This window comes from Ambystoma mexicanum, chromosome 1q (genome assembly GCF_040938575.1).
Source record: "Ambystoma mexicanum isolate Mex_15411 chromosome 1q, UKY_AmexF1_1, whole genome shotgun sequence".
Taxonomy (NCBI): Eukaryota; Metazoa; Chordata; class Amphibia; order Caudata; family Ambystomatidae; genus Ambystoma; species Ambystoma mexicanum.
The window spans coordinates 237,501,844-237,514,256 of record NC_090922.1 but is presented as its reverse complement, the minus strand read 5'-3'; the positions used below and the strand labels follow the sequence as shown (position 1 = coordinate 237,514,256).

The 12,413-nt window shown below is 44.6% G+C and overlaps 1 protein-coding gene across 1 annotated transcript in view; it reads left to right on the top strand.

Annotated features, from left to right (window-relative positions):
* The window catches only part of PRPF31 (pre-mRNA processing factor 31), a 571,659-nt gene that overhangs the window by 37,479 nt on the left and 521,767 nt on the right, over positions 1–12,413 (top strand). Inside the window, exon 2 of the mRNA XM_069637987.1 lies at positions 7,185–7,363. Coding sequence (XP_069494088.1) covers positions 7,193–7,363 — 171 coding nt within the window. The 5' untranslated portion in view covers positions 7,185–7,192. The remainder of the gene's footprint in view (positions 1–7,184; positions 7,364–12,413) is intronic.

The window sequence follows — 12,413 nt, the reverse complement described above, 5'->3', positions numbered from 1 at the left end:
GAGGGGGTTAGAGACTATACCCTCCAATTTCAAATCCTACTCCAGGTTGGGATCTTAATGGCGTCCTTGCCCAACTCATGGGGCTACCCCTTTGAGCTAATGCATAAAGCCAGTCATAAACATCTTTATTGTTGCTATCACCTCAATTAGGAGGGTCCGCAAACTGCAAGCTCCCTTAGTTCAAGATCTGTTTATTATTAATATTCGCAAAGACAAGGTTGTGCTATGGACACATCCACGTTTCTCCTGAATGTATTTCAAAGTTCCATATCAGTCGAACTTCCTACTTTTTAAAATCCTCAGAATTCAGCAGAAAGAAGCCTTGATACACTAGACATCGGGAGGGCAGTCATTTAGTAACTAGACCAAACAAAACCATTCAGGAAAACTGATCTTTTTTTCCCTTGCTGCAGGAAGAGAAGGGGATCCTGTCTCGAGGTTGGCTAATTCAAAATGGATTGTCAAATGCATCCACATCTGTTATTTTATGTCCAAAAGAACATTACCATTCATGCCCAGAGCACACTCCACTTGAGTTATCGGGGCTGCTCTTGCTTTCTTTGCAAATTTGCCCTTCGGTGCTATTTGCAAAGCGGCTACTTGGAGTTCAATTTAAACCACCACACATTACTGCTTAGGTGCACATTCAAGGGGTGATTCACAGGTGCGACAGGCAGTGTTCAGACATCTTTTTGCCACTGTACTTTCCACCAACGCACTAACTTCCTCCGGTAGTGCTCGCTAGTCTATACAAAAAGCATGTGATTCTAAAGAGACCCACAAGCCTCAGAAGGCATACATTACTTACTGGAATCGTATTACTGATGCTTGTATCTGCTGAGATTCACACGCGCCCACCCTTCCTCCCATTTTAGAGTTGAAGGTAAATGGACATCGTACATCTTTGCTTACCTTTCTGTAGTCATGCATACACTTCATGCACCCTCATGTCAAAAACAAAACAATCTGAGGAGCCTTGAGGGGTGAAGGACCATGCGTATAGTACACATCCCACTAGGGATAGTATTACAAACCAGCCCAGTTGATGTCCCTTTGCAAACTTTGAAAACCAGTCATGCAATAATACTCTGCAACTACCACTAGATGTCGGCCTCTGCAAAGCATGTGAATCTAAGCAGATGCAAGCATCATAAATACGATTACGGTATAAAATGTATGACCTATCCCGAAAATTGATTTGCTAACAACTTTGACTCGCATACCGGATTTGGCTGAAATTTTGCTAACCAAATTGTTACCGCCTCCTCAGACTGGAAAGATCCATTTTAAAAATAGTTATTGAAAGTAAGTCCTTTTGGCCTAGTCCCCATTCATTTTCCCATAATCAACCGCTGGACAGAATTGGACCAGGTACTAAAGAACTTGGGCACGAAGCGTTCAACTCGATTTTCTGGGGAGACAAGAGTGCAGGGGTAAGGGTTATTGCATCCCGTAGTTGATATTCGGTGGAGGGAGTGCCCCCCTACTCCCAGAATTATCTCTCTCTCTCTCTCTCTCTCGCGGATGGTGTTTTGCAGCAGAGAGGCTGAGGGGCATTTCAGAAATTAAAAGGCAGCCATGGTTTCCCCAAATTCTATTGCTACTAACTTTTGACATGCTTGATGGATTTGGATGAAGTGTCCAAAATGAAAAGCTTGTAAAGATTGCTTTCAGCCTATCCATTTTCCCTTAGTGTGCAGTTTTTGAACAGCCATAGCGTGAAAACCGCTTGCTTTGGTGCTTTGCAGCAGAGCGGCTGAGAGGATTTTCAGAAATGATTAGCGGCCGTTTTTATTATTTTTGCTTGATGCAAGCGATTCCCGGGAAAAACCCAATGCACTATTTGGAGAAGGAAAAAGCATGCCCTTAAACTTTGGAATTAACTTCCCCCCTAAGACCTTGCAGAGTCTAATATCTTTCCGTCAGAAAGAGACGCCAACCCTTCATTTATATAGTCACTTATCTTATATGGGAATACTGTTTTGAACCACAGCGCTAGCAATCATATCGGGCTAGAGTGGGAAAGAAGACACCATGTGAATTTGTGGATTTGGGGGTGGGTTAAGGAGCCAGTTTAAGGTAGAAAATGTTTGGTTTATTAGGGGAAGACTGCGGTAATCTCGCAATCAGCAGGAAAGCCACAAGATGCGCTCAGAAAGAAAGTGTGTTACTTGAAGCGATGAGTGATGGCGGGGGTAATGGAAGGGATTTAGAGGGGGGGAAAAAGCAATTGAGAGGACCTGGAATAAAGAAAGGAAATGTTGAGTGCCTGCGAGGATGTGGACTTTTTAATTGTGCGTTTTTATTTTTTTTCCCCATAATTGCGTGAATCGGCGATCTGCTACTCTTACTGCAGGAATTTGTTATTGGAAACTATTGCTGTGAAATTATCATGGGAATAAGGAGTTACAAAAAAGCTTCATCTACTGAGCGGTGGGTGTATGGTTACATGGTTTGACGTGGCCATGGCTAGTGGGCCCAAAAGAAAGATATTGGTGCAACACACAGAGGCCATAGCTAGTGGGCCCTGAGGAAACTATGGTATAGCAAAACCCTTGAGATTCAGTGAAAAACCATTTGGTAAGAGTTAAGGTGGTCGCCTTTAATGCAATAAAACTGCAGTCTCATTTCAATCAAGTCCAGTTCGGAGAACAAAAATGCATCACACAAATCAAACCGTGATTTTGGAGAGGGGTGGGGGGGTGGGTAAATGGCCAGGAGAGGGCCGAGGGGAGTAATGTAGGGGAGTGAGTGACCATGGAAGAGCATTATCTGGGGGTGGGGGGAGGAGAATACTGGGGAAATCCCACAGGCATGGTTAGTTCAATGCTGTGTATGTGTAGTTGGTTGCCATTATCGGGGGAATAGCTGGGGAATCCCGCAGGAATGGGGTGGAAAAAGTAATTTTACACTTTCAGGGGATACTGGAACTTTGTGCCCAGTGGCATGGCTAGTGGGCCACAAAGAAATTGTTGTAATATGTACAGTGGCCACATCTGAAGGACTGAGAGAGTGGCCATGGCAAGTGGGCCCTGAAGTAACTATAGTATAACAAAACCCCTGAAATTCAGTGAAAAAACTAGTTTGGAGAGAGTGAAGGTGATCAGATTTAACATGAAAAATACATGGCAACAAAGCCTTTTGAATTTCAGTGAAAAGAAACCTTGGTTAAGGAGTGTTAAAGGGATCAGCTTTAATGCAATTAAACCCATGAAATTCAGCATCTCGTTTCAAGGAAGTCCACCTTAACCCCACCTGTTGCGCAGTGTATGACCACAATGGTGACCTAGCTGGCGACATCATACATGAGATTACTAATTACCTCATACGTGACATTACCAATTACATCATACATGACGATCGATGAGATCAATTACATCACTGATTAAAAAATAAGCTGGAATATGAATATTTGTCCTGAGCTTACAAATGAAGTGAGAAACCAGACCCGTACGGAGTTCCTGGGAGGGGGCAGGAGAGGTAGAGACTGCGGAAGGATTGGCCAGTTCATGGCAGATTTTAAAGAGTTCAGCCGAGTTGCTAGATGCTGCAGAGACGCGGGCTTGGAGAAGAGTTATCTTCTTGGTGAGTACAGAGGCGGTATTGCTTTTGGAGCAGGCCTGCTGGCAGGCCAGTTTATCAGAGGATGTACATGAAGCACGCCATTTCCTCTCGGCCACCCTGCATTTACGTTTAAGGGTGACAAGGTCAGTCGTACCAGGAGTTGCACTTAGCTTTGGGCTTCAGGCAAATTCTCATGACAGGCAAGAATATCGAGAGTATCAGATATAGCGGAATGGAGCAGGGAAAGGGCTGTGTCAGGGTGAGTGTAGGCCAATAGTGGGGGGTGCGGAAGTGGTGGTGAAAGTCTCAAAGCACTTCATAGGGCGGATGACAGAGAAGGTGGGTGGCAGTGATGGAGGTGGCTTTGCCTGGGGAGGTAGAGAGGGTGAGCTGGGAGGAAAGGAGAAAGCGGTCACTCCAGGAGAGAGTGGGGACTCCAGGAGAGAGTGGTGAGCAGGGCAGAAAGGGGAAGGTTGTAGGAGATTAGAACATCCAGAGTGTGCCCTGCAGAGTGAGTCGGGTCAGAGGGGAGAATGGAGAGTCGCAGCGGGCGCAAAAGAGTCTAGAGAGAGGACAGGAGGCATCCAGGTGGATGTTGAAGTCTCCAAGAAGGAGGAGTTGAGTGGTTGAGGCCAGGAGTGAAGAGGAGAGGTCCGCCCACTCCGAGAGGAAGGAGATCTGACCAGGTGGCCGATAGATAGTAGCCACAGTAAGGGAATGGCTAGGGGAGAGAGAGAACCTGCAGACCAGGCATTCAAAAGAGTAGGCCTGTGTACGAATGACAGAGGCAGGAATCCACTCGGGAAGATCAGGGCAACACCCCCTCTGGAGTGGTTGAGCCTGGGCGAGGAGAGGATCTTGTAGCCATCCAGGAGGAGCGTGTCAAAGTTTGTGACGGGGCTGGCCGTGAACCATGTCTCAGTAAGACCGAGGACATCTAGGGCAAGTTCCTCAAGAAGGCGGAAGATGTTTGGCAGCTGAGCGAGAGTTGAGTGGCAATATGGAGAAGGTTGCCATCCTTGAAGGACTTTGGGGAGGGTTACAAATCAGAGGTACACCCTGCGGAGGTGTGGAAGGAGCCTGGGGGTGGGGGGGCGCAGAGGGAAGGTGGCAAGGGAGCCGAGGAGTAGGTGGCAGGGAGAGGTGAGGAGGCAGAGTAGGCTGGAGAGGGGACAGCAGGAGAAGAGAGGAAATTTATAGGGCGTGGGAAGCATCTATCAGAGGTGAAGGTTGGCTTGAGGGCCCTGGACCAGGACTGTGCCATTCACATAAACATTAATGATGACCTTAGAGTGGAAGGAAGCCAGGAGGGCCTCCCACCGGGTCCCACTATTAATGAGAGCAGAGAGGGCACAGACCATATGAAGGGTCCATAGGTCAGGAGAGGGAATGACAAAGGGGAGGTCAGTAAAAGATTGCCTGGGGGAGGCGCTGGTATAGGTGTCGGCAATAGGGAGGCCTGGGTTGGAGACCAGGATGTCCTTTTTAAACTTAAACTTCTTCCTACCAGATTTAGTGAGGAGAGCAGGATAGTCAGAGAAGCAGTTAGAAAAAATAGGAGAGACAGAGCACCATGGAATAGGAGAGAACCACTAGTGAAGGACACGAGGCAGGGTTCAAGCAGACGAAACAGCGAGAGGCAAGACAGATGCGCAATTGGACAAGACGACAAAAGAGTTAAGGAACTAACACAATGCAAATTTTAGAGATGTGAGAAAAACGCCAAGTTTGAGAATCCTGAATAGAGTGTTATAGTTAAAGAAATTATTCATTGTACTGTGTAAGTATGAAATAAGTGCATTAAACGGTTGTCATATTTCTAAAGGTAACCAATCAAAGCAGTGATATTGTGGTCATACCCTGCGTAACAGAGTGTGCTTAGTTAAGATGGATGAGGTGGACTTGCTCAAAATGTGATTGCAGTTTTTCAGGGGTTTTATTCCATTAAATCTGATCACCGTAACACTTAATTTATCTCACACACGCACTCACTAATGCACTAACGCACACACTATAAACCAATACCGGGACTAATTTTGCTGGTTTTGAGGTGGGTATTTGCTTTCAAACATGGTGTAACTAAAGTGGTAGTACATTGTATACATGTATATTTTCATATTTTGACATTGACGAAAGACTGGAATCCGACAGACTATCCCCTTCTCAAGCACCTTAGTGTAGCGAAGAGGGGGCGCTCTGGTATGGGTTTCCAGTGGATTAATCTGACTGTAATTGGAAAATATTTGTAATCTAGATAATCTTATACCATGCAGCTGCAGTCTTCCCCAGTGCTGGAAATGGAAGAAATTACTCGGGGAGCCCTCATCTTTGGAGGGGAGGGACTGGGGTGCAAGGGGGAGGGGCCAAGGAGCGTGGCTCCAGGCTAGGTCAAGCAATAAAGTATTGCTTCATAGAACCCAATCCTGGCAATAAGCATAAAAGCAAAGACCATTATGGGAACTTTAGTGATTCAGTAATAACCCCTTTTGAGCGAATACATTGAAGTTGTACTTTTCAGTTTTGATTGGTCACAACTCGCATTGCAGGGCATATATACCAGTTTGGACATCTGCAAAAAGTATGTGAGGCTTTGGCTGTGTCTATTCAGTTTCCCTTGCTGAGTATCAAAGTGTCTGCTTGTTGAAACGTGGGTTGTTTGTGCATGTTGTTGCATCAGATTTCGCAGGGAGGATCCTGTTCTGGAGCAGTTATCACACACAAGCAACCTGCGCTTCAATAAGCAGACCTGTAGTTGGGTGGCTTACTTTTGTACAACCACCCATTCAACCTCACACAAAAGGGCACTATGCTCCCCGTGTAGCTCATACTGCCAAAGGTCATCCTGTTCTTGGGCAGGTCTCTGCTTCTGCAAGGTCTCAAACCTGACAGAATTTACCAAGCAAGAGTCCCAAGGGGGTGACCGATAGTTCATGCATTGGCAAGCACTACACAGGTAAAACCCTGTGAGGTGAACCGCTAGATGGTTTAGGCAGACTCTGAGCGCATGTCTCTGAAGCAGGTTTCCGGTTTGCAGTGGCAAAGAAGTTAGAATCTATGTGAGAGAGTGTTCTCCACTGGAGCCTCTGTGAGTGTGCCCGTCCCAAGTCTGTTTCTCCGGAGGAAGGCTGAGTTCCCCTGATTTGCTCTTTCCATTAGAAAATCCCAGCAGGAGGACAACCCAATCTGCCATTTCTTAACTTTGCTTACAATAAAACCTAATGATGCCTTTATATGTAATTTTCCGAGTTTTAGGTTCAACTTGTTAAATGTTTAAGTGTTTTTTTGTGTGTTTGTTGTGCTGTCGTTTTATTTATTTTGATTTGGAAGGTACTGTACAGTTTCGTGCACATCTATACTAGACTCAAGAACTTCAATCTGAAACCGGAAGTCTATTTTATATGCACGGGTCCTCTGAATAAACTTGGTGGTCTTACGTTAATACGTCCCTTGCCTTTACCTGGTATAGCTGTGTCTTGGGATTCTCTTGAAAATTGCACTACTAGTTGTGGACGCCTCCCTACACTCTGTGGGTTTCATGAGCACATTGTGTTCTCAATACCATGGCATTCCTGCAGTGCACCTTCACCCACTTATCCGCTTTGTTTTGATTTCTTTGGCAGCTTGAAAGATGTCTCTGGCCGATGAGTTACTAGCGGACCTGGAGGAGGCTGCTGAGGAGGATGAGAACTATATGGACGAGGAGGAAGATCACAAAATTGAGGATGTGCACAAGGAAACGCCGATGGACCTGAATGTGGACTCTGTGAAGAGTATTGCCAAGTTGTGGGACAGTAAGATTGTGAGTGCTTTAACAAAGTCCTGGTGCACATTCAAGGGAGGACATGACTAGGCCTGTGCTCAAAAAGGACTTTTATAGCCAGTTTTTCATATTTTCATGCTTTAGAGATCTGTTAAACTTTGTCCATTTGAATTCATTCAGTTTGCTAAATGCCTTTTGGGTTATGCATTGTGCAAAACATTTTATATTTCAAAGTCCATCCCTCACAGCCACTAATTGTGTTGGTGCAGTTTATAGCTTGGATGAGTTGGACCGTAAGACTATGGGTCTAGGTACTAAAAACATGGTTCTTAGTAAAGTAACAAGGCCAGCAACCATGTGCATTTTGGGCCTATAAACTTCTGGATCTTGGTGGACATTGCCTCCTGAGGGGCATAGTACAATTGTGAAAAATGGGTGGGTGTTATCACTTCGGTTCAGAACAGACTGAGCCTGTATGGCACCAGGATATGGTAGCACGCACTGTTAAAGGGCAGTGTAAGAATGGCGAACATCATTGATGTAAGGAGGGATTTTCAGAACTACCACTGTAGGGGGTACAGGGAAGGGGGGGGGAAGCTCTGAGAGGCCGCACTTGTGGATGAGCAAGGGCTTTTTAACAAACTGTCCGGGTAGCTTGGGCTGAACGGTAAGGCAAATGTATGATATCTGCGGTTTGGTGTGAAGGTACAGTTAATGCCTGTAGAAAGCCAAATATGCAGCTATGCAAAAGTGTACCTCAATCACAGAACCAGGATAATGGGAAATTTTACACACTGGAAAATACTTCACATACTAAAGAATAGTTAATAATTGTCAACCGTTGGATTACATTTAACAGTGAGCCGAGGCCTCTAGTGATGATGATCTCACTTCTCAGGGTTGTAATCAAGTGAAGAAAAGAGTTTAGCTAGCACTATAGCACTAGTTATGACCAAGCTGAGGGGGGGGGGGGGGGAGATTTTTATTTCTTCAACCTTCCCTTAGAGTGTGGCAGATGAGACAGGCAGGCTATTGCCGCCAAGAAAATATTGAAAGCTTACAGTGGCTTATTAATGTACTCCATAGTCATTTGATTTTTACATGCCAAAATTGAAGACTTGGCAGATAATTTGAACTTGAGCACAGAGACTATGATTTTCGTAAGATCAAACCACTTGGGTCAAGTAAAGAAGCTTGGGATCACGAAATTCTTGCCTCAAAGTTAGCAACTTGACACTGCAGTACATTAGTCAATTTCTTCTGGTGTGTGCATGCCATTCTGGGCATCACCCCATTCCCCTTAATGACATCCCAGATCCGCAATGGCTTGAACAATATATTTTGCAATCGCTCAGGCTATAGCAGGTTAATAAAAGTGACTGACAACATAGGCCCTCAGCCAGCTACTGAAACTAGCAAACTAAAGGCTTGCTTAATCGATGGCAGGGGGATGTAGGGTTTCAAAGTAGTGCACAATGTTTTCAGGCAGGAACTTCTAAAGATCAATTGTTGCACCTAAATGATCCTAATCCAAACATTCTGGTTTCAAAGTGTATAATTCAGCCAGTAGAAATATTTATCAATTTATCAGGGTTCTACTTAGTCAAAGTATATCAACATCACTTATCAAAGAGCAACAGCACCCACTTTATCACTTGTGTTTTCAAAGATCATTAGGGCTACGTTCACTGCTGCACAACCCCATAATACAACTCCCATTCAATCAATGCAGTCCATTACAATTTTTTGAAAGTGATGCTCTCTTCTCTGCTTTAATCACGCGAATACCTAAATTCATTCTGACATTTAAAATATGGTCTATCAGAGTTAGTATCACTTTGTGCAAAAACCACAGTACATAATAAATCATCCCCAATCCCACCCTACTTGGTGTATTACAAGGGGTCTGTCATTATTGGTGTTTCACTTTTTCGCTTGTACATACCCCATCAAGGTAAGCCCCAATGCAAAATAAAAAATGTAGCAAGTAGACAATACTTCTAAAGAGATCCTTTGGTCTGATGTACCTTGAACTAGTGCTCAGTGATTTGTCCACGGAAAAATAGTTTGACTATTCTGGCTGGATGAAATGACTGTTGCCTTGGACTTACTGAGTGTGACGCTGTGCCTCACTGTGTCCTAGGAGGCAGCTGAAGAGTCCTTCCTCCTATAAAAGTGCAAGATCACACAATGAGCCGTCCAGGGACAAAAAGGTGGCCAGAGGGTTCAACCAGGGCGCAAAAGTTATAAACCTTGCCTGCCGATAAAGTCTGTGCCATCATAGTCCAGCCAAAAAATGCTCAAGTGATCTAAACCGCTGATGGAAGAGGAGTCTAAGGAGCCGTTGACTGCAGCGCGTCTGTCCACAAGTCAAACTGCTTGCCAGAAACGTACGGCACTGTTCAAGGACATACTAGAATAGTCGGCTCGCGTAAACTACCATGCTATCGAAACCTTCAGTGATAAGTCATGGACCTCCGATGACTAGCTGGTCTGCATCCTCAATAACTGTAGGCCTGTTGTCTGTGCAACCCCATAAAGTTGCACCTAGAACAACTTCCAAAGTCACTTCAACACACTGATCTACACTTGGACCAGAAAAGGCATTTTCACATTAAAACCACATGGTCCGCCTGTAATATCTGGGCCTGCATACATCCCTCCAGAAGGCATCCTACAGCATGCTATAGACTCGGTCGGACTTTGAGACCCCGGAGGGCATCTTCTACATCGAATAAGGAGAGGTAACCATTATGGAGTGAGAGGTCAGCAATGCAAGGTGGACAACTTTTGTATGTTTGTTCAACATTTGGCATATTACTAAAAAAATCATTCAACGCCTCACTATCCCTACTAGTAAGGATTTCCATGCCTAATAAAGCATAGGGGAAACACTTGAACACAGGATGTCTGACCCTCACACTTAAACATCAAACACAAAGAAAATAAAAGGCATTTCTAAAATTGATAACCTCTTGGTAACCTGGGTGAACTGTCTTCCCCAGGATTCAAACAAACTTCAGCTTTAATGTTCAGTAGAAAGAAACAAGGACACTCCTGTAGGTGGCACAGTCTCCGTTCAATTCTTGATGTTTGAATGTCAAAGTAAAGTGTGTTAATCAAACACCGAAGCTTCTCTTGGTGATGAGACTTGCCACTTCACCACAAAAGCATCAATGTTGTTCCTAGCCACGATGCTGTTCCACAACTTCTAGTTGTTCAAGAAGAATTATCACAATTCAAAGGAAATGCTGCTTCTGCAAATGTCAGTGAAACACAGTTCTTGGTCAGCAGTTCTCTTTTCTACAAGATTATGATTTTCAATAGATATCTTTGTCAGGATTACTTCACCGCGCTGCTACGTCTGCTTCAACAACTTCACTTCTACAACAGTTTAGCATGAGGACATTCTCCTTCATCTAGTACTCCACTCCACCTATGCTGACAACCAGATATTACAGCTTCAGTACTTTCTGTCTCAAAATATGTTTTGGTTCCGACAAGGTTTACGTCTAGGCACTTCAACACCTTCTAATAGGCAAGGCACTCTTCCTCTGAATATCTCTCTTCAAAAGGGGCAGCCTTTTTGCTTCTCTGGTCTGTCTGCCACAGCCACCTTGGTTTGCCTTTAGGACCCATGTCTCTTTCTCTGATAGTCTTTGGCAATATAGGTTATGTCAACTTCAAATAATATTTGAGCAGCAGGTTAAACTTTGCCTTCATCTCTCCGACAACCTTTAGCCAAAATACTTACCCAGAAGCTTTGGTGTCACTCTTGGGTTCAGGTAATGCGTTAACAGACTTGTATCTCAGACAAGATTTACATTTCTTTTGGGCTCACAATATTGGTTGGATGGTTTTCTGGCTTCCAGAAAGGCTATTTTCAGTCTTAGTAAGGGAATACTCTTTGCTTGGGCAAACCTTGCTCTCTCTCCACTCTAAATACATTGTTTGAACACTTTACATCTCTATTCACGCCAACAATTTCTCATAATCGCTCTCTGAAACACTTGTGTACGAGCGCGATACAAATAAAATATCCTATCATATATCATAAAAGAAGTTCACTCGCTTCCTTTTGAAAAGCGAATTAGGCACACTTTAAGATTTACAAAGCTTAAAGTGTTTAACAATAACTTTCTGCAGCGTTTGTTCTTCACACAAGTGAAATGGGTATTACCAAACGCACGCAAGTGCTACTTTTCTATTGCCCTATTGTTAGACAGTTCAACAAAGGACAACTCTCTTCTGCTTATATGCAAGTGAATGTTAAGCTGAATACTGTTACCGGCATTGCTGGGGCAAGGAGTCGGAACGCCAGGTTTGACTCACCGGCTTCTGTGATCCTTGTTCTGCAGGTTTCACAACTTTCATGGCTTCGAGCACAGATTCTACTGCTTCTGGCTTCACTGGGACCCACACCCTTCTTAGCTGAATGTGTTGCCGGTCCAGCCACTCGATAAAGGAGCCACTCTTGCTCCTGAGACCCACAGCTTTCCAACAGCTCTTTGGTCTCTGACACACTTCTGGCACGGCAATCTCTGCAGTTAGGCTCACATCTGGAAAGGCAGCCTTCCTGCACGCCTTGCGCTGTTTAGCCTCTGCAACTCAAAGTTTGGGGGAACAGAACCCCCACAGGACAAGGTGATATCTGCTGCATCGGAGTTCCGGCATCCCTTTGATTCTTCCATGTCTGCATTGATTGCCAGCTTTTTGCTTCTGCTACTACACAAACTCCAGCCACAGTTCCAGCTCCTTCTCCTTCCTCTCATTGCCTGCAACAGAGGGGGCCTTTTATGCAACTCTGGTAATTGCTGGACTACTCCTACAGCATGCCTGTTCAGCCCTCTTCCTCATCCCAGTACTGCTGGTATTATGGGACTTGTAGTCCCCAACATCAAAGTTGGTTCCATTCAGTAACTTCTTAGTTTTTTTTCCAAATATATTTTTATTGGTTTTATACATACATTGCATTGGATGTTTACAAGTACATAAAGAGCGCTGAGCGCTGCGCGCCGCGCGCTTGAGTTCAGTTGTGCAAGTGTTAAATCAGCAAGGACAATGTCCTTCATAACAGAACAACAGTCAT